Genomic DNA, 22,739 nt, shown 5'->3' on the forward strand with positions numbered 1-22,739 from the left:
TTTTCCCAAGTCAATATGCCCTGCCTCCTCCACCTGGGTTGGCAGTGACCCCAGCACGGCCAGCTGGGCTCCCCCAAGCCTTTGAACCCCATGTGCTGTGAAAGCAGAGGAGATCTAATACCATCTCCAGAGCTGTGTCTCAGCATTGCTACTGGACCTGTATGTCCCTGGCTCCTGCACTGATTCCTGAGCTGGCTTCTGCATCACCCCTCATTCTGTGAGATGTTGATCTCCAATAAATTCTTGTTTTGATCATCTTCATCAGAACTCATGTCTGTGGTTTCCAAGAAAGACCTCCATCTGACACTCCCCACCCCGGCGTAAGGGTGGTCCGTGCTTGTCATCCCAGCCACCAGGATCCGGCCCTTCAGCAGAGTCTAGGAGGTGCCTCTGGCGACATGTATGTCCAGGGCATGGACCCTCTTTCAAGGACATACAGGCTGAATAGTCTGGTGGCAGTGCCTGGGGGAGAGCCACCTTCAGGTGACTTCCCTGAACCCAGACTGTCTCCAGCCCCTGCACTTCAGAAGGATGTACTCCACAGGCCCATGTAGTTAAGAGCCAGCACTGCAGGCCTGGCACAGCTGTCCTTAGGCCTGCTGACAACATGGGCCCTTGGGTGGTGTCTGGGAATGTGGATTTGGGGAGGGTTTCCACCCATGTGAAAGGGCCTCACTGGCCATAAACTGTACAAATACTATGGCTTGTGCAGAACACCCACTCTTTCTGGGGGTCTGGAATTCTGGTACAAGCCAGGCAGAGGTTGCCCACATGACATGGCCCCAATAAAAACTCTGGGTGCTGACCTCTGACAAGCTCCCTGGGTGGGGGGGGGGGGGGCGATACCTCATGCATGTTGTCACTGCTCCTGCCTGGGGAGTTGGGCAAGTCCTGTATGACCCCACTGGGCAGGGCTCCAGAAATGTGTGCCCATAGCCCCTGGCTTCTCTCCACGCACCTTTGCCCTGGGCTGATTTTGCTCTGTGTGCTAAGTCCTGGGATGTCCCCCAGCAAATCTCCAAATCCTGGGGACCCCACACCCAACACCCTGGTAGAAGTGTTCAAGTCTGATGACTACTTGCATGGCCAGGACGGTAGAAAAAAGGTCTGCTCTGTGCCGCAGGTGAGAGTTTCCAAGCAAGTTGGTAACATCCGGAAAAGCTGACCCTGTGCACACCCTCACCCCGGGGCAGCTCTCCTGGAGAAGACCTCATGTGTGTGTACATGAGACATGCGGATTATCTCATCATGGAGTATGGAGGGTCTAAGTGTTAAACACCATGAAACACCCTGCAGTAGGAGAATGGACAACCAGACAACAGCATAAGAAGAAGGCAGCCAACTGGGTGTCTGTATGCGGAAACAAACTTTGCCTTCTTCCTCACATCATGCACAAAATTAATGGAGGGAAGGCAAGAATACTAGAACTTAATGCAGAAGGTAAAATAGTGGAGGTCCAAAAGGATAAGCAAGAGAGTATCTTCACAATGTGTGGTGGGCAGAGACATCAAAAACACTAAACATAAAAAGGAAGAGTCAGGGGCCCCTGGGTGCCTCACTTGGTTCAGTGTCCAACTCTTGGTTTCAACTTAGGTTGTGATTTCAGGGATCATGGGATTGAGCCCTGCGTTGGGCTCCTTGCTCAGTGGAAAGTCTGCCTAAAGGTTCTATTCCTCTAACCCTCTTCCCACTCACGTGTTCTCACTCATTCTCTCTCTCTCTCTCTCTAATAAATAAATAAATCTTTAAAAAAGAAAGAAAAAGAGTCATTATACCGGACTTCATTAAAATTAGGAACTTCTGGGGGTGCCTGGGTGGCTCAGTGGGTTAAAGCCTCTGCCTTCAGCTCAGGTCATGATCCCAGGATCCTGGGATCAAGCCCCACATCGGACTCTCTGCTCAGCAGTGAGCCTGCTTCCTCCTCTCTCTCTGCCTACTTCTGTACCTACTTGTGATCTTTGTCAAATAAATAAATTAAATTAAATTTACACTCAGGGAAGAACACAGTCCCTAAGAGTTCATACTATATAATTTAATATATGTGAAACTGTAGAGAACACAAATCCAACCTACACAGAAAGGAGTTCTGTAGTGTCCTGGAGCCAGGGCCCAATGCAGTGGGATTAAGAACACATAGGAAATTTTCAGGATGATGAGGTTCTGTAACTTGCTTGTGACAGTGGTCACTCTGGTGTATATCTTTCCAAAACTAAGCAAATAGAAATGTTAGATGTACCTGTTATGGTACGTGAATCATACCTCAATAAAGTCGACTTTTTAAAAAGGACACCATCAAGAGGATGAGCAAAACACGTCCTTGACTTGGAAAAGTTGTGTGTAATGCTCATACCCAGTGGAGGGCTGGAAGACATTGTACCAGTTCTTCCCAGTTCTGTGTTCAGAACATCAATGAGAGCTGTGGTGTATATATGCCATGGGAACTGGCACAAGCAACAAATCAGGGATTTTTTTGTTTTGTTTTAGAGAGAGCTAGTTATTAAACATTTATCACACACCACTGTATATATACAACAATTAAATCACATTTGAGATATATAATAAATTTTATAAGCCAATGAGAAATACAAATAATCCTACTTTTAAAAAATCAAGCAAATGACTTGAACATGCACCTCAGAAGAAAAAGTATCCAAATGCTTAATGAGCAGCTTTAGTAATCAGGGAATGCAAATTAATGCAATGATGTGGTATTACTACACCCTTTCCAAAATGAGTAAAATTTTAGAAGACCGACAAAACCTCATCTTATAAAGGATATAGGGTAACTATAAGTCATAAGATTGGCCAGAGGGAACGTAAATGTCTTTAGAAAGCCACTGGACAGAATATAAGCTAAACTGTACACGTGCCTATCAACCCAAAAATTCCACTTGTGGATGCATACTGAAAAAAAGGTTGGCAAATATGTCCACCAAAAACAAAATCCATAAGAATTTTTATAGCAGCATCATGAATAGTAGCCAAAATCTGCAAATAATCTAAATCTTTATTATTGGGGAAGATAATGAGGCAATATGCATAGCAAGGCTTAATGTAGCAACTTGTAACACAGAAAAAAAAAAAAAGAACAAACTACTGAATCTGAAGCCACATGTGTGCTTATCACAGACATTCTGTTGAACAAAGGGAGCCATAAACTAAGGAGTAGATAGAAGAGGCAAAACCCAATCCACAGGGAAAGAAGGTGGAATAGAGAATCCTTGTGGGTGGGGGGTTAACTGAGAAACAGCACAAGGGAACGTTTGAAATTCTGGAAGCATTCTATGTCTTCAACAAAATATTCTAAGGGATAACTCTTCCAATCCAGAAGATTATACCCAGCTAAATTATCAATCAAGAATAAGGACAGAATAATGCCATTTTTAGATAGGCTTTGCTCAAAATATATCTCCCATACACCAATTTTCAGAAAGCTACCAGAAGGTATGCTCCACCCAAATAAAGGCATAAACTCAGAAAGGAAAGGACACCACATTCAGGAAAATAAGAGGCCCATCATATGAGAGAGATGGAGAAAAATCCAAAGGCAGTGGTGAGGAGCTCCTTGGATGACACCTGTGCCCTGCGCAACCTAGGGAGTAGACAACAAACATCAGCCCACAAACAGAGGGAGCTCCTGGAGAGGCGTTTCCACCAAATAAAGGAAGCTAGTAGATGACCTGATTATGCTCACCCTCTTGAGTGGAGCTTGGGGAAAAAATTAGTCAGAGGATTTGAAGATGATTTAATGATAGGTACACAGACAAAGAAACAAATAAACATAAGAAACAATTGTTAACTCTAAAAAAGGAAAAACACAAGCAAAAATAAACATGTACAAGTGAGGGAATTAAATCTGGCCCCACTACACAGACCTGACTATGAATAACATTCCCTGGTTAAAATGATACAGGTTTGACAAGGATTTAACAAAATATTGGGGTATTACTGCCTTCTGAGGCTGGAAAGAAGAACTTTTCATGGAGTTTCAGGGGAAAATAAGAGAAAGTGCCTTCCTCTACAACAGAAAACCACATCATACCTAAAGCTGAAAATTCAAGGGGGTGTGGGGATGATGGCAGTGGCTCACCTCCTCCCACAAATATAATTAGATAATTCATCCCAAATACCCGAGAAACTGATCTGAAGACTGGCAGAACAAACACAACCAATGGGAGAGAAGAAGTAACATCAAAGAAGGTAAGAAGTGCAGAGATGTGGCTTGGGAGAGAAATGGATCATGGCCACTGCAGCGGAGAGGTACCTGTGGCCATGGAGAGTGGCAACAGATAAACTAGCACACAGGGGAGCACATGGGGAAAATGAATCCCCATAGCCATTGGCATGGAAAGCAAGAGGACCAGAATTTCACGAGTTCTACAACCAGCAGGGCTTAGCGCCTGAGGTTTTAAAGGTCAGTGTGCTTGGCTCTAGGAGAGCCTGGAGGACATTGGGGATGCTCTTGGGGGAAATGCAGGGCAGAAAACCCTTGGACATACAGCATGGGAAAAGTGATCTGAAGAACACCTAAGGCAGACAGTGGGGGAGTTATTTCTTCATCCAGCAGCACATCCCAGAGAAACGTCATTTAATGAAGAGACCCCTCTGTGAAGGAAGGAACTGGAAGACACCATTTCCCTCCCGTATCACTCAGCATAAGCACACAGCCACCTGCAAAAGTGAGCCCCAGTGATGACACTGGCTACCTAACTTTCTTACACCAAGCCCCACATCCCCTGTGTTCCAGAAGAACCACACCACTCCCAGTCATGCTCACCTCAGGCCCAGTGCAGTGGGCCCCTTCATCCAGACCAATCCAAATGTCTACTCACACTGCATCTCCCAATATGGGAATCTCACGGAGCCTCAGTCCTGATGGCGGTGGTAACAGATCTCATTTCACAAGCAGACCAGATCACAGGTAATTAAAATATGCCATATTTAGGACAGAGACCAAACATGTAGCCCAACAGGTAAAGAAAGTCTAGAGATGACAGGCCTGAGGGCTAAAGCGGCCAGAACACAAGAGAGAACATGCAGCACAGGCAGGAGAGAGTCCCTGAAGCACCAATCCCTGCAGAACAGGGGACACCACATGGCAGGGTGCTATAAGACCTCCTCTTCATAAAGTCATTACCTTCAAAAACAGGTGACATAACACAGAGAAACAGGCACAGAAAGTTAAACAAAATGAGAAGACAGAGGAATTTGTCTCAATTGAAAGAACAGGACAAGGCCATAGCCAGAGATCTAAGTGAAACAGATAAAATGGAAAAATTTTTTTAAGATTTATTTATTTATTTATTTATTTTTTAGAGAGAGAGCATGAGTTGGGGGGAGGTGTAGAGGGAAAAGGGCAAACAGACTGTGCTGAGCAGGGAGCCTGATGTGGAGCTTGATCCAATGACCCTGAGATCATGACATGAGCCGAAATCAAGAGTCAGACTCTTAACTGACTGAGTTATCCAGACACCCTGCCTGATTGAAAATGTAAAGCAATGATCATGGGCATCTGTGTGGCTCAGCCAGTTAAGTGGCTACCTTTGCCTTAGGTCATAATCCGAGGGTCCTAGGATCAAGCCCTGCATCAGGCTCCTTGCTCAGCAGGGAGTCTGCTTTTCCCTCTCCCCGCTCCCCACTCTCTCTCATTCTCATAAATAAATAAATAGCTCTTTTTATTTTATTATTATTTTTAAAGATTTTATTTATTTATTTGACAGAGAGAGAGATCACAAGCAAGCAGACAGGCAAGCAGAGAGAGCGGGGGAAGCAGGCTCCCTACTGAGCAGAGAGCCCAATGCGGGGCTTGATCCCAGGACCCTAGATCATGACCTGAGCCAAAGGCAGAGGCTTAATCCACTGAGCCACCCGGGCGCCCCTTTATTTTTTATTAAGATTTTATTTATTTATTTGACACAGAGAGAGAGAGAGCACAAGTAGGCAGAGTGGCAGGCAGAGGGAGAGGGAGAAACAGGCTCCCCTCCGAGTGGGAGCCAGATGCAGATCTCAACCCCAGGACCCTGGGATCATGACCTGGACCAAAGGCAGCTGCTTAATTGACTAAGCCACCCAGATACCCCAATAAATCTTTCTTTAAAAAAGGTATAAGAGCTGAAAACTTCTTTCATTTGAGGAAGGAAATAGACATTCAGATCCAGAGAGTACAGAGAACTCCCACCAAAATCAAGAAATAGTGTAATTAAAATGACAAAACATAGTGATAAAGAAAAAATATTTAAAGCAGCAAAACAAAAGAAGACCATAAACTACAAGGGATAACACATAAGACAAGCAGGGAATTTTTCTGCAGAAATTTTGCAAGCCAGAAGTGGGGGGGGGGGCATGATGTATTCAAAGTGCTGACTGGGAAAAATCTGCAGCCAAGAATACTTTGTCCAGCAAGGCTATCATTCAGAGTAGAAGCAGAGATGAGGAGTTTCCCAAGCAAACAAAAACTAAACCAGCCCTTCAAGAAATATTCAAGAGGACTCTTTGAGTAGGAAAAAAAAAAAAACCAGAAAGACAGTATGAAGGCAGGAAGCATAAAAGCAGTGGAAATTAATATTTCTATTTAAAAAATCAGTCAAGGAACACACAAAATAAAAGGATGTGAAATATTAACAACATACGCCTAAAATGTGGGGAGGACAGGAATAAAGCATGGGTTCACACTTAAGTGACCATCCACTTAAAGTAGATTGTTATGGGCAGAAAAAGGTATATACAACATAAACCATATATCAAAACTACTAACAAATATGCAAGAAATAAAGGAAAGAAATCCAATATATCAATAAAGAAAACCAACAAACCATGAAAGAGAGAAAGAAAAAAAAGAGGATCAGAGAAAATCTTCAGAAACGACCAGAAAACATGAAAATGGCGCTAAATACATATATGTCAATGATTACTCTGAATGTAAATGGACTAAACACTCCAATCAAAAGATACATGATGTCAGAATGGATTAAAAAGAAAAGATCCATCCATATGCTGTCGACAAGAGACTCATTGTAGATGTAAAGATGCTGCAGGTTGAAAGTGAGGAGATAGAGAAACATCTATCATGTAAATGGATGTCAAAAGAAAGCCATTATGGCAAACTAGATTTTTATAAGATATTTATTTATTTATTTATTTATTTGACAGACAGATCACAAGTAGGCAGAGAAGCAGGCAGAGAGAGAGGAGGAAGCAGGCTCCCCACTGAGCAGAGACGCTGAAGTGGGGCTCGATCCCAGGACCCTGAGACCATGACCTGAGACAAAGTCAGAGGCTTTAACCTACTGAGCCACCCAAATGCCCCTCAAACTAGATTTTAAACCAAAAACTGTAACAAGAGAGGAAGAAGGGCATTGTATCATAATAAAGGGGATAATCCAACAAGAAGATCAGAAGATCTAGCAATTGGAAATATTTATGCCCGTAATTTGGGAGCACCCAAACATATACAACAGTTAATAATGAATATAAAGGAACTCACTGGTAATAATACAATGATAGGAAGGGACTTTACTACCCTATTAACAACAATGGACACATTATCTCAGCAAAAAATCAAGAAGGAAACAGTGGCTTTGAATGACACAGTGGGCCAGATGGACTTCACAGAATATTCAGAACATTTCCCTCCAAAGCAGCAGCATACACATTCTTCTGGAGTGCACATGGATGTTCTCCAGAACAGATCACACACTGGGTCACAAATCACCCCTCAATAAGTACAAAAAGAGTGAGATACCATGCATATCCTCAGACTACGACAGTGTGAAACTTGCAGTCAAATACAAGAAAAAAACTGGAAAGACACAAATACACAGAAGTTAAAGAACATCCTACTACAGAATGAATAGGCATTAAGGAGGGTGTGTAGTGCATGGAGCACTGGGTGTTGTACACACACAATGAATCTTGGAACACTGTATCAAAAACTAAGGATGTATTTTATAATGACTAACATAACACAATAAAAAAAATAAAGAATGAATGGGTTAACCAGGAAATTAAAGAAGAAATAAGAAAATACATGGAAGCAAATGAAAATGAAAACTCAGTATTCCAAACCTTTGGGATGCAGCAAGGGCTGTTCTAAGAGAGAAGTATATGGCAATAGAGACCTACCTCAAGAAGCAAAAAATCTCAAATACACAACCTAACCTTACACCTGAAGGAGCTAGAGAAAGAACAACAAATGAACCATAAAGCTGACAGAGGAAGGGAAATAATAAAGATCAGAGCACAAATAAATGATAAACTAAAAAAAAACAAAAACAAAACAGAGAACAGATCATCGAAACCAGGAGCTGGTTCTTTGGGAAAAAAAATCAATAAAATTGATAAATCCTCTAGCCAGACTCATCAAAAAAGAGAGTGAGAGAGAGGAACCCAGTTAAAGAGGGCACGTATTGCATGCAGCACTGGGTGTGATGCAAAAACAATGAATTCTGTTACGCTGAAAAGAAATTTAAAAATAAAATAAAATAAAAGCACAAACGAGAGAGGAGAAATAATAATAAACCCCACAAAAATACAATTATAGGAGAATATCATGAAAAATTATATGCCCACAAGGTAACGACCAGGAAGCAATGGTGAATTCCTTAAAACATACAAAATATCAAAACTGAAACAGGAAGGAATAGAAAATTTGAACAGACCCATAACCAGCAAAAGAATTGAATCAATAATCAAAACACTCCCAAAAAACAAAAGTTCAGGACCAGATGACTTCCCTGGGGAATTCTACCACTTAAAGAGCTAATAGTTTTTTGTCTCAAATATTTCAAAAAATAGAAAAGGAAGGAAAATTTCCAAATTCATTCTATGAGAACAGCATTACCCTGATACCAAAACCAGATAAATACACTGCTAAAAAAAAATAAAGAGAGAGAGAGCTACAGGCCAATACCCCTGATGAACATGGATGCAAAAATTCTCCATACGATACTACCAAACTGAATCCAACAATACATTTTTTTGATCTTTTTATTTTATTTTACTTTATTTTAATTAAATTAATTAATTTATTTTCAGAAAAACAGTATTCATTATTTTTTCACCACACCCAGTGTTCCATGCAATCCGTGCCCTCTCTAATACCCACCACCTGGTTCCCCCAACCTCCCATGCCCCCTCCCTTCAAACCCCTCACATTGTTTCTCAGAGTCCATAGTCCCTCATGGTTCACCTCCCCTTCCAGTTTACCCCAACTCCCTTCTCCTCTCTAACACCAACAATACATTAAAGAAAATTCACCATGATTGAGTGGGATTTATTCAAAGGATGGTTCAATATTTGCAAATCAATCCATGTGATAAATCACATCAATAAGAGAAAGGCTAAGAAACACATGATCATTTCAACAGATGCAGAAAAAGATTGATAGAGTACAACATCCATCTATGAAAAAGGCTTCAACAAAGTAGGGATAGAGGGAACATACCTCAACATAATAAAGTCCATATAAGAAAATCCACAGTGAACATCATCTTCAGTGGAGAGAAACAGAGCTCTTCCCCTAAGGTCAGGAATACGACAGGGATGTCCTCTCTCACCGCTGTCGTTCAACTTAGTGTTGGAAGTCCTAGCCTTAGTAATCAGACAACAAAAAGAAATAAAAGGCATCCAAATTGGCAAAGAAGATGCCAAACTTCCCCTATTTGAGACAACATGATACTCTATATAGAAAACCCAAAGATGTCATCAAAAAACTGCTAGAACTGGCTCATGAATTCAGTAAAGTGCCAGGATACAAAATCAATGTACAGAAATCTGTTGTTTTTCTACACATCAGAAATGAAGCAGCAGACAGAGAAATTAGGGAATCAATCACATTTATAATGGCATCAAAAATAATAAGATACGGGGGTGCCTGGGTGGCTCAGTCAGTTAAGCATCCAACTCTTGATTTTGGCTCAGGTCATGATCTCAGAGTGGTAAGATCAAGCCCTGAGTTGGGCTCCCCTGCAGCAGGGAGTCCGCTTCAGATTCCCAGTCTCTCTCTTTCCTGTTCCTCCATACTGCTCATGCACTGTCTTTCCCTCTCAAATAAATAAATAAATAAATAAATAAATAAATGTTTTTAAAAATAATAAGGTACTTGGGAATAAACCTAGCCAAAGTGTTGAAAGACTTGTAATCTGAAAACTATAAAATGCTGGTGAAAGAAATTAAGATGACACAGAATTGGAAAAACATTCCATGTTCATGGACTGGAAATCAAACATCTTTAAAATGTCTATACTCTATAAAGCAATCTACACATTCAGTAAATGCCTATCAAAGTACCACCAGCATTTTCACAGAGCTGGAACAAACAATCCTAACATTTGTTTGGAACCACAAAAGACCATGAATAGCCAAAGCAATCTTGAAAGAGAAAGCCAAAGTTGGTGGCATCACAATTCCAGACTTCAGGCTCTATTACAAAGCTGTCATCAACAAGACAGTATGGCACTGGCACAAAACAGACACATAGATCAATGGAACAGAGTAGAAAACCCAGAAATGGCCCTTCACCTATAGGGTCAACTAAACTTCGGCCAAGCAGGGAAGAACAGATAATGGGAAAAAAAAACAGTCTCTTCAACAAATTGTGTTGGGAAAACTAGACAGCCATATGCAGAGGAATGAAACAGGACCATTTTCTTACACCACACACAAAAATAAATTCAAAATGAATGAAAGACCTAAATGTGAGACCTGAAACCATAAAAATCCTGGAAGAGAACATTGATGGTAATTTCTGTAACATCGGCCATAACAACATGTTTCTAGACATGTCTCCTGAGGCGAGGAAACAGAAGCAAATATTAACTGTTGGGACTTGACCAAAGTAAAAAGCTTCCACACAGCAATGGAAACAACCAACAAAATTAAAACACAACCCACGGAATGGGAGAAGATGTTTGCAAATGACACACCTGATAAAGGGTGAGTATCCAAAATCTATAAAGACCTTGTAAAACTCACCACCCCAAAAAATCAAAAAATGGGCAGAAGACATGAACAGAATTTCTGCAAAGGAGACACCCAAATGGGCCAACAGACACACGAAAAGATGCTCCACATCACTCGGCATCAGGGAAATACAAATCCAAACCCCGGTGAGATCCCACCTCACGCCAGTCAGAATAGCTCAAATCAACACCACAAGAAACAAGAGGTGTTGGCGAGCGTGTAGAGAAAGGGGAACCTTGTGCACTGTTGGTGGGAATGCAAGCTGGGGCAGCCGCTCTGGAAAACAGTGTGGAGGGTCCTCAAAAAGTTGAAAATAGAGCTACCCTGTGACCCAGCAACTGTATTTCTGAGTATTTCCCCAAATGATACAAACATACTAACTCAAAGGGATACATGCACACTGGTGTTTATAGCAGCATTATCTACAGTGGCCAAACTATGGGATGATCCCAAATGTCCGTGCACTGATGTGTGGATAAAGAAGATGTGGTGCCTATGGACAATGGAATATTGCACAGTCATAAAAAAGAATGCCGTCTTGCCATTTGCATTTGGACGGAGCTAGAGAGTATTCTGCTGAGTGAAATACGCCAGAGAAAAACAAATAACATATGGTCTCATTTGTACGTGGAATTTAAGAGACAAACAAATGGGCAAAGGGGGGAAAAGAAAAGACAAACCAATAAACAGACTTAACTCTAGAGAACACACTGATGGTCACCAGAGTGGGTGGGGAAGTAGGGTACGGATTAGAGAGAGCATTTGTTGTGACGAGCACCAGGTGATAAAAATAAAAACTTTACGAAATTAATGTTTTAAAAATAAATAAATAATAAAACGGAAAGCTCAAGAACAGAAGAGGCACATCATTTGGTAATCACGAGATGAACGGGGGACAAGGGCAGTCTGGGGTGGACTGTCGGAGTCCCCCCCCCCAGGGTCTGAGTCTGCAGGTGGAGCAGGGGAGGGGGCAGTCCCCCGAGCCAACACACCCTTGTTTGGTGAGGTGTGTCTGGGCCCTGTGCAGAGCACACCAGAATTCACACCACAGATACACAAGCAAAAATGGAAAGAGGAGCCTCTCTTTTACACACACCTGACCGTGAGCCAGTCAGCCCACATCTGCCTCTCGGCGTTTGCTTTCTGGACACAAGCCAGCAGCCATCACCAGACACATTCAGCGTCTTGGGGACGCTGTTACAAATATCTTACAGCAAATCAATTAATGAGGGTTGTCAGGAAACACTTGGAGCAATAACAAGGAAAAGGAAGGCTGGGGAGACTCACGTGAGGCTCAGCACCCCAGGGACAGATATAAAAGCCCTGATGCCCCCAGCACCCCACTCACACACTGGTCACACACACCCCTGTCCTGCTCATTTCACAGCACAGAACTCCAGCATGGCAGACACCTGCTGCTCCAGGACCTACGTGGTGGCTGCGTCCACCCTGTCTGTCTGCTCCAGTGACCCGAACTGTGGCAGCCGCGTCTGCTCACCCACTGCTTGTACCAGCTCCTCCTGGCAGGTGGACAATTGCCAAGAGAGCTGCTGCGAGCCCCCCTGCTGTGCCCCCAGCTGTTGCCAGTCCAGCAGCTGCGCCCTCACATGCTGTGCCCCGGCCTCCTGCCTGACCCTCATCTGCACCCCTGCAAGTTGCGGATCTGGTCCCTGTCAATCAGCCTGCACCAGCTCCTGCCAGCCTGCCTGCTGCAGCTCCTCTCCCTGCCAGGAAAACTGCTGTGTGTCTGTCTGCTGCAAGCCCGTCTGCTGCACCCCTGTGTGCTGCAAGCCCGTCTGCTGCACCCCTGTGTGCTGCAAGCCCGTCTGCTGCACCCCTGTGTGCTGCAAGCCCGTCTGTTGCACCCCTGTTTGCTCTGGGCCCTCCCCCTGCTCGGCCCCCTCCTGCTGCCAGCCCAGCCCCTGCTCCTTGTCCTGCTGCAGACCATCCTCCTGCATGTCTCTGCTCTGCCGCCCCGTGTGCAGGCCCGCCTGCTGCGTGCCCGCCTCAGCCCAGAAGTCCTGCTGCTGATGGGGCCCGTCTTCCCTGGGGCCAGCTAAGCTCAGGACCCACGCAGTGACCGTGGTCCTCTCCGCCCCCTCAGTCCAGTCCTGACCTGTGTTAGGTGGCTGCCCACACCCAGGACAGGGTCTTCCATGCGTCCAGTCTGCTGACCTGACCTTGACTTAATAGCTCCCCAGAACGCTGACCCCGCTGCTCCCCAGGGCTCCTGCTCCCAGGAGGGGTCTCCAGCACTTCCGGGTCCCCCGCCCTTCCCTCCCAGTTTCTCGGCACGGGTCCCGTGGCCTCAACTGCTGACCTCTCGGCGCCTGCTCAGACACCCCAATAAACTCACTCACCAGCGCATCTGCTTCCTTTCTTCCGACCCTCATGGGGGTGGGGGTGCAGGGATCTGACCAGACATTGGTCTCCTCCATCCGGGAACATTTCTAGGAATGGGGGACTGAGAAATCCCGCAGGGCAGGGCCCTGGGGTGGCAGGCACACCCTGGCCCAGGAAGGTCAGGGCTCCTGGCCCCTGCATGCCCAGGGCTTCCCAAGGCTGGCCACCTGCACATGGGCCGTGGTCTGGGGGTTCTCAGCCCCTGGCCCATTTCCACCCACTGCCCCAGCTGGGCAAACTGGCCCCAGATGAGCTGGCCTGGTTGCTGCAGCAGCACAGCCCCTATGGGCCTGGGGTCCCCCTGGGGTCCTCCTATGGGCTGTACCCATTTAGCAGAAAGGTGGTGGCGTGGGGGAGGCACTGCTCCAAGGTCTCAAAGAAAACAACTAGGTTTGAAACAAAATATTATGGGTCAGTGACAGGACCCCCAGGATTCCATCCTAGGCAGGACTCTGAAGGCCATCACCTGATAGGTCTGGACTCCACCTGGGAGCCTGAGGGCATGGAGACCTGGTGCGGGGACTTCCCTGTGAACTGAGAAACCATCAGGCCTTGAATTGCTGTGAACAGCGGGCTGCTCAGATGTCAGGATGACAGAGATGTCACGTGAGGACACTGGTGGACAGGAGTGGGGACATCCAGCAAGATCACCTGCCAGCCTGGCCAACACTGGCCTGTCCACTCCTCAGCCCAGGAACACTGGCCCTGATCAGTTTGCACAAGTGACCTGTGAATCTCCAGGCGTTTCCCCAGTCTCCCGGGCCATGCCGCCACTGCTGGTGAAGACACTTCTGGTTTCGGTCTACACCACCCAGGGCCCTGTCCTCGGTTCAGGCCCCTTGCCTCCGTGCATCTAGCCATGTAGACCCCTTGCAGGGACGCTGATAAACTCCCATGCCCCACTTTGGTGATGGCACCTGGAGTGTCTGGCGCCAGGCCCCTGAGCTCCGCGGTCCCCCAGTCTGGAGTCTCACTTGCACAGCCTCGAGGCATTGAGTGCCCTGAGCCCATGCACTACTCCTTTGATCTGTTCACAGCAAAAACCACCAGCTTCCCACAGCCCTAGCCGTTCTCATAGACCTGCACAACTGCAGGCATCAACTGCAGGTGTGAGCTCCCCACGCCCTCTTTACGAGGAGGAAACTGAGGGATGACATGTTGGGAAAACACAGTAGAGAGCCACCCGTATGGCTTGTTGCCAGGATGCCATAAAGGCTGCCCAGGAAAGGGGCCTCTGACCAGTCCCGACCTCCACCCTGAGCCCACCCAACTCCAGGCCACCATGAGCCACAGCGGCTGCTCCACAGGCTGTCCCCTGGCCTACCTGCTGCCTCCCCTGGGCTATGGGAGTTCCCGTGGCCACCGAGACCCCTGCATGGCTCTTCTGGGACAGTTCCTGTGTACCCAGCCCTCCCCCCAGCCCAGCTAGCTACATGCCCATGAGCTTCCCCTCGGGGTCCTGCCCAGCTCACCTAGACCATCCCCTAAAGTACCCCCACTTGCTGCTGTGCTCCAACCCCACCCTGACTCAGGAAAAAGCCCCAAAGCCCAGCCCTTCCCTTTCCCAGCCAGTGAATCTGTCATCATGAAAGTCCTTCCAGGGATGACCCAGCCATATCTGCATTCCCCACATAAAATGCCCCCAAAGCACCCCAGGACACCCTGAAAGGGAGAGACCATGGACCCTCCCAGGCCTGATAGGCAGCAGGAGACTTCCTCAGCCCCACATTGCCCCAGGGTCAGTCAGACCATGCAGCTCCCTATCTGCTGAGTACTTGAATAATGTCTCGCGCCCTTTCCCTCTGTTTCCTGTGTGGTTTTGTTGACAAAGGGGATTCACAGCTCATCTGGGAACAGGGGACCCAGGGGAGTCATGTGACCAGTAGCCAGCACCCTGGCTACTGTGTCTCTGCCACTCCTCTCTGGGGCTTATACTGCTGCCTTTGGGGGCCCGGGAGCTCTGCCAGCCAGCCATGTCTACTTCAGGTCATCACTCCAAGGTCTGGCTACCATGACAGGTCTGAAGCTTTGCTCCAGGAAAATCCTGTGGGCTGAGAACAAAGACTCCAACCCACTGTGAGTAGGAGCAGCTCCTCCCCATGCACAGGTGGGGGCTGTCCCAGAGGTCAGCACAGGTCACAGTCTTGCTGGGAGGTGGGGACAGAGGAGACTGGCAGTCAGTTTGTCCAGTGTCCAGAAGGTCTTCTTGGGACAGGTGGGCATCCTGAACTCATGCCTACATTCATAGACACCAGAAAGTCCTCTGTTCTGGCACCAGGCCATCTGCTGGAATGCAGAGGGCAGAGAACAGGACACAGTCTCTGGAGCTCCTGCCTGCTGGGCTGGGTTGGCAGAGAGCAGCTAGGAAAAAAAGATCACAGACAGTGATAGTGGAGAAAGGGCAGAACAGTGTAAGAACGTATCTAGACCAGAAGGTGGGAGGAAATGTGAACACACGTGTCCAGATGCAGCCAGATGCATCTTCCCACATGCATGAGTAAATCTGAGAATGAACTCCTGGAAATGCAGAGCAATGGGTCAGATGATGATGTGGAAGTTGCATTGCCCACAAGAGGGTCTGGGTCCTCTTTTTTTTAATTTAAGTTAAATTAGCTCATATATAGTGCATCATTAGTTTCAGTGATTCATCAGTTGTGTAATAATCCAATCAAGAAATGGGCAGAAAACATGAACAGACAGTTCTCCAAAGAAGACATACAAATGTCCAGTACACACATGAAAAAAATGCTCCACATCCCTCGACATCAGGGTCTGGATCCTCTTAATGACAGCAAAGATTCACAGCAGGGGGGCCTACATTTTCTATTTTTGCCAACTTGATAAGGAATAATACCTTATCATTGCTCCTTTTGCCTAGACACATAGCATCCCAAATGTTTGGTTTATTGATTTATGCAGAAACAGGGGGACAGGCATCTAAAGTCTGTCTACTTTTGATTGTTTCAAACACCACTGTGAGGGTCCTCACCACTTACCTGTGTGCACCAGTGTGTTTTCACTGGGTCTAAGTTCCTAGAAGTGGGAATTCAAGGTCAGAACATTTGCTGATTTTAAATTCTGAGAGATCAACCAAATAATTGCCATCACAAGGACTTCTAAAAATTGTGCCTACTAAGAGTGATGTCAGAGAATACTGGAAATGGGGAACTCTAAGAGCCTCCTCACCTCCACAGAAACACTGAAGAGACTGGCAAAGCTGCCAGAATCAGTTTTATCTGAACTGTGGAATATGGTCAAAGGTTTACAACAACCAAGGGAATGCTTCATCAACACAAAAGTGACTACAGCCTGGTGGACTGGGTCCGAGTGAGGGCCCTGGTTCTGGAGAGAGAGACAGTGGGCCCCATTCTCTGAGAAGTATGGTTGTCTGTGCAGTAGCTCTGGAGGTACCCATACCAAGGACTTGGCCTTATTTCTCATAACTTGAAACTCCTTCAAGGCCGAGAAGCAGCTACACAGAGAGTTTGTCAAATGAACCCATTGTTGCCTGGGAAAAGGGTTATCAGTTGTAGGAAATAGATGACACCCCATAATGCTGAGGACAGAAATCTGGGGAATGAAATGTTTGAAGGAATAAGGCTTTCAGGCTTCCACAGGTGGCTGGAAGTCCAGAAGACCCAACACGTGCCTCCAAGAGGCCTGTGCTCAGAAAGGACCCAAGAGGACCCTAGGCACTCACCATGGGCTACACATCCAGCTCTGACAGGCAGGAAGTGAAGATGAAAGCAGAGCTTTAAACTGCCTGGCCCAGGGTTGTGAGAATGGTCCCATCACACAAGAGTCCAGCCACAAAGACTGGGAAAAAATATTGTTTGGCTCCAGGTGATTAAGGAGCTCTCTGTCAAATCACCCTCTGACCACTGGCTAATAGAAGAGTGACCACACCTGACAAAGAGTGCAGTCATTACAAAATAGTTTAAGTAAATGAAAGTTAATAGAGGCCATTGCTAGTGGATAGACTTGCCCTACAAGAAATGATAATTCAGGCTGAAATAAAAGGGAACTAAATAGAAACACACCGATAGGTCACAACAATCAGCAATGGACTATAGGGAAGGAGAGAATCTGATATTCAGAATTATCACATTATAATATTAAAAACATCCAATTTTCAACAAAAACTATGGAGTATACAAAGAAGGAAGAAAGGATGGTTTATTCAGAGGGAAAATGCAATTAGCAGAAAATGCCCCTGAGAAAGCCCAAGGATTGAACTTTCTAGACAAAACCTTTAAATAAACTCTCTTAATATACTCTAAGAATCAGAGAAAACCATAGGCAATGAATTAAAAGAAACTAAGAGCATAATGTTCAGCAGATCGAGAATATCAATAAAAAACACAAGTATAAAAAAAGGAACCAACCACATAAAATTTCTAGGGTTATTGAACCAGTTGCAATAAGTGAAATGATAACCTCACTAGAGGAGCTCAATAGCACACGTGAGCAGCCAGGAGAAAGAATTAGCAAATATGAAGACAGGACAGTTGAACTACTCTAGTCTGAGGAGTAGATGGAATAAGGAATAAGGATAAATGAACAGAGATAACAAGACCTGCACGACATGGTCAAGTAGACCAAAATGCATGTGACAGGAATCCCCAAAAGGGGGGGGGGGGAATATTTGAAAAAACAATGGACAAAAACTTCCAAAAAACAAAGAAACAAACCAACCAACAAACCAATATGATTCTACACATCAAAGAAGCTAAATGGACTCCAAGTAGAATAAATCCAGAGACATCCACACAAAGATACATGATAACCAAATGATCCAAAGACAAAGCGAGCATCTTAAAAGCCACAAGAGGGAAGAATGACAACCAATTCCTCATGAGAAATGTGAGGGCAGGAGACAGTGGGATGGCATGTTTAAAATGCTGGATGAAGGACTGCCAACCAAGAAGTCCCTGCCCAGCAAATGTAGGAAGGAAAGATTAAGACACTTCAAGATAAATGAAAGTTAAAAGAATTCATTGCTAGGGGACAGACCCACCCTACAAGAAATGATAATTCGGGCTGAAATCAAAGTGCACTAATCAGTAATTTAGAGCCATAGTTAGAGCTCAACTCCGGGAAGGGTGCTGATTTGGGTAGTTTGTGTGTTTATAAGGATTTGTGCATCACATCTAATTATTCGGTGCCCAGTTAGTATTCTCACTTAACCTTTTTCACTCATGCAAGGTCAGTAGTGATGTCCCCATTTTTACTTAAGTCTTCTCTCTGTTTTTCTAGTCAGTCTAGGAAAAGGTTTGTCCATTCTGTTGCTCTTTTCAAAGAACCAACTTTAGTTTCACTGATTCTCTCTGTAGTAGTTCTAGTCTCTTTTTAATTAATCAGTGCTTTGTTTCCTTCTTCTGCAAGCTTTGTGTTTAGTCTACCCTTTTTCTAGTTCCTTAAGATGTGAAGTTAGGTTATGGGTTTAAACACTTCTTCTTTTTATAAGTGTTGACAGCTATTAATCTGCGTCTGAGCACTGTTTTTGCTGCATTCTGTAAGTACTGGTTCATTGTGTTGTCATCTGCTTTCATCCCAAGGAATTTCCCAACATCTTTTGCAATTTCTTCCTCAACCTGTTGGTTGTTTCAGTGTGTGTTGTTTAATTTTGTGAATTTTCCTATTTTTCTTCTGTTGTTGGTTTTCTTTTCACTGTGGTCAGAGAACTTTGTATAATTTCAATCTTTTAAAATTTACTGAGATTTGTTTTGTGGCCTAACTTATGGTCTAATCTGGAAAGTATTCCATGGGCACTTGAGAAGAACATGCATTTCTGCTGTTCTTGAGTCGAATATTTTATGCACACATTGGGTTTAGCTAGTTTACGGCTATATTCAAGACTTCTATTTCATTACTGCCCTTCTATCTAGTTGTCCTATTATGTCATTTTCTATTAGTGGAAATGGCTTATTGAAGTATCCAACTATTATTGTAGAACTGAAACTCTTTATTTCTTCAATTCTGTCATTCTTACTTCATACATTTTGGGAGTCTGTTATTAGGTGTATATTTGTTTATAACTGTCATATCTTCTTGATATGTTGACCCTTTTATCAATATCTAATGTCATTTTTAGTCTCTTACAACAATATTTGACTCTGAGTCCATTTTGTCTTATTTTATTATAGCCATCCAGCTCTCTTTTGGTTATTATTTGCATGAAATATCTTTTTTTCATCCTTTCACTGTCAATCTATTTGTATCTTTGAATCTCAGGTGAGTGAAATGACCCAAGAAGAAACAGGCAAAACAAGTAAGGAGATCACAGTGTGATCCAAAACCTCCCTCACAAGTAAAGCCCAGGACCAGATGGTTCCATGCTGAGTTCTGCTAAACACTTTTAGAACAGTTAACACTAAACTTTCTTGAATTCTTCCAAAAAACAGAATATGAGAAAACACTTTCTAAGTCATTCTATGAGGTCAGCATTATCCTGATATCAAAGTCAGATGAAGACAAAAGAAAAAAGAACTACAGATCAAAATCTTTTATAAATTAAGATTTGTAAAACTTCCACAAAATACAATCACACAAAATCTAGCAGGGTGTTAAGAGAATTATACACCATAACCAAGTGGGTTTATCCCAGGAATGCAAGACTAATTCAGCATATGAAGACCAATCCGAGTAATGCACCACATTAATAGGATGAAGGGAGGAAACATGATCATCTCAACTGAGGCAGAAAAATCATCTGAAAAAGCCAACCTCCTCTCATACTAAAATCCTCAACAAACTATGAGAAGAGAACTTCCTTGACATAATAGAGGGTAAATGAAAAACCCACAGGAAACATCAGCCTCCATAGTGAAAGACTGAAAGCCTTCCCTTAGGCCAGGAACAGGCAAGAATGCTCAATTCCACCACTTTCCATGCAATATTGTGCTGGAAGTGCCAGCCAGAGCAATTTGGCAAGAAAAACAAATAAAAGACCTCCAAATTAGGAAGAAGACATAGAACTTACTACAAAGCTATAGTGATCAAAACAGTGGTCCTGGCATAATGATAGACATATAGGTCAGTGGAATAAAGTTGAAAGTAGAAAAAAACCATACATATCTGATCAAGTGATTTTCAACAAGGGTATCAACTTCATTTTGTGGGGAAAGTATAGTCTCTTCAACAAATGGTGCTGGGACAACTGGACATCCACGTTCAAAAGAATATAGTCAAACCCTACCTCATATGCCATCTACAAAAGTTAACTCAAACACCAATCAAAGACCTAAATATAAGTACTGAAACTATAAAACCTTTGCAAGGAAACATAGGGGTAAACCTGCATGACCTTAGATTTGGGAACAATTCTCTTGGTTATGACACCCAACAAAAGAAAACAGATAAGTTGGACTTCATCAAAAGTTAAAGTTTTGTGCACTGAAGGATGTTATCAAGAGATGACAGGGTGGCTCAGTGGGTTAAGCTGCTGCCTTCAGCTCAGGTCATGATCTCAGGGTCCTGGGATTGAGTTCTGCATCGGGCTCTCTGCTTGGCAAGGAGCCTGCTTCCCTCTCTCTCTCTCTCTGCCTGCCTCTCTGTCTACTGTGATCTCTCTCTGTCAAATAAATAAATAAATAAAATCTTTTAAAAAAAAAGATAGAGAGAGAGACTGAAAGGCAACCCACAGAGTGAGAGAAAATATTTGCAGAGCATAATTCTGATAAGGGTTTAGTATCCAGAATATATAAAGAACTCATGTAATTCAATAATCAAACTACAGATAATGCAATTAAAAATGGGCAAAGCACTTTGATAGACATTTATCTAAAGAAAATATTCAAATAGCCAATAAGCACTTGAAAGGAACTCCAATACCATCGGTCATGAGGGGAATGTAAATCAAAACCACAATAAGACGCCACTTCATACCCACAAGGGTGGCCACCATTTTTTAAAAATAAATAAATAAATAAAAGAACAGAAGCAGTGCTGGGGAGCATGTGGAGAAAATTCTGGAAATGTAAAATGCTGCAGGTGCTGTGGAAAGCAGTCTGGCAGTTCCTTAAAAGTTACACATAGAATTGCCACCTGACCCAGCCATGCCACTGCTGGGTATATACCCGGAAGAACTGAAAAGAGGCACTGAAACAAAAACTTGTACACAAATGTCCGTAGCGGCCTGATTTGCAACAGCCAAGAGGCGGAAACAACCCAAATGTCTGCTGACTGGGGAACAGAGAAACAAAATGTGGTGAACGCATTTCCTGGAATATTACTGAGCCAGGAACAGGAGTGACACACAAGCACACGCTACAACACAGATGAGCCTGGAAAACATCACACTCAGTGACTGGAGTCAAACATAAGAGGCCATGAACTGTGTGATTCCTTAACATGTGAAAGGTGTGGAATAGGCAAATCCATAGGGACAGAAAGCAGATTAGTGACTGACGGGGACTGCAGAGGGACTCCTTCCTAGTTCAGGATTTCCTTCTGGAGGGACAAGAATGTTCTGGATTTAGCTGGTGATCACGGTTGCACAAGATTGTGGCTTTGCCAGACGTCACTGACTTGTACGCTTTTAAATGGATGGAATTATACATGTTTTATATATTATGGGCTCAATCTGTAAAAATCATGCCTGCTGGGGGTTTCCAGGAGTGAGGTCTCCATACTCAGCAGCACTGGAAACTATTAACATGGTAAATTTTGGTTGATCTCGTGAGATATTTATGTTTTAATTTGAGAACAGTTAGTCATTAATGAGCTCAAGTAGCTTTCCATGTGCTTATGGGAATTCTGAATGTTTTGAATTTTATATTTGATTCTTTTGTACCCTCTCCTGCTTTAGTCGTGGGGACTTTCATATTTTCATATTAACCTTTCACCCATCACACATATTGCCAATATTTTCTGGTAGTTCAATATTCTCAATTTGTATTCCAAAAAGATTCCCTTTTGGTTTTGAAATAAAACGATGGATTGTCCCCAAATCACCCTCCATGCCCCCCTTCTCCAGATTAAACCTCAGCCCACCCACAGGGCCCCATCAGGGACCTGCCTCTGCCAGGACCACTGACCATAGGCTCCAAGGAAGGAGCATTAGGACCCAAAGGTCAGTCCTTGAATCCGGTCCTCCTAATGACCTACGGAGTGAGGCCTCACTGGGACATTGTGGCTTCTTCTGGGGGAGGGGACATCCAGTCCTCGCGACGGGCATCCTCCTCCTGGTCACTGACATTGGCTGACACCGAGACCACGGAAATTCATTAGTCCGTCCAGGAAGAATCAGCCCCACATTGCCTGTGCCCTGAAATATGCACTTCTGTCCTCTCTCCTCCCAACCAGAGGCCAGACCAGCTGTGCCAAGTGGGGTCCTGCACACCCAGGCGGGGTACACACGGAGCAGGCCCATGAGC

At 44.4% G+C, this 22,739-nt stretch overlaps 2 protein-coding genes across 2 annotated transcripts in view; one reads left to right on the forward strand and one right to left on the reverse strand.

Annotated features, from left to right (window-relative positions):
* The window catches only part of TSPEAR (thrombospondin type laminin G domain and EAR repeats), a 201,714-nt gene that overhangs the window by 119,543 nt on the left and 59,432 nt on the right, over positions 1–22,739 (reverse strand). The gene's annotated exons all lie outside the window — the stretch shown is intronic.
* On the forward strand, positions 12,361–12,990 carry LOC131826046 (keratin-associated protein 10-8-like). The gene has a single exon (XM_059165316.1). The coding sequence runs from the start codon at positions 12,361–12,363 to the stop codon at positions 12,988–12,990; it is 630 nt and encodes a 209-aa protein (XP_059021299.1).

This window comes from Mustela lutreola, chromosome 2 (genome assembly GCF_030435805.1).
Source record: "Mustela lutreola isolate mMusLut2 chromosome 2, mMusLut2.pri, whole genome shotgun sequence".
In the NCBI taxonomy this organism is placed as follows: Eukaryota; Metazoa; Chordata; class Mammalia; order Carnivora; family Mustelidae; genus Mustela; species Mustela lutreola.

What these genes read in the sequence shown, in the direction of transcription:
- LOC131826046 (XM_059165316.1), top strand. Translation starts at nt 12,361, where the DNA reads ATGGCAGACACCTGCTGCTCCAGGACCTACGTGGTGGCTGCGTCCACC.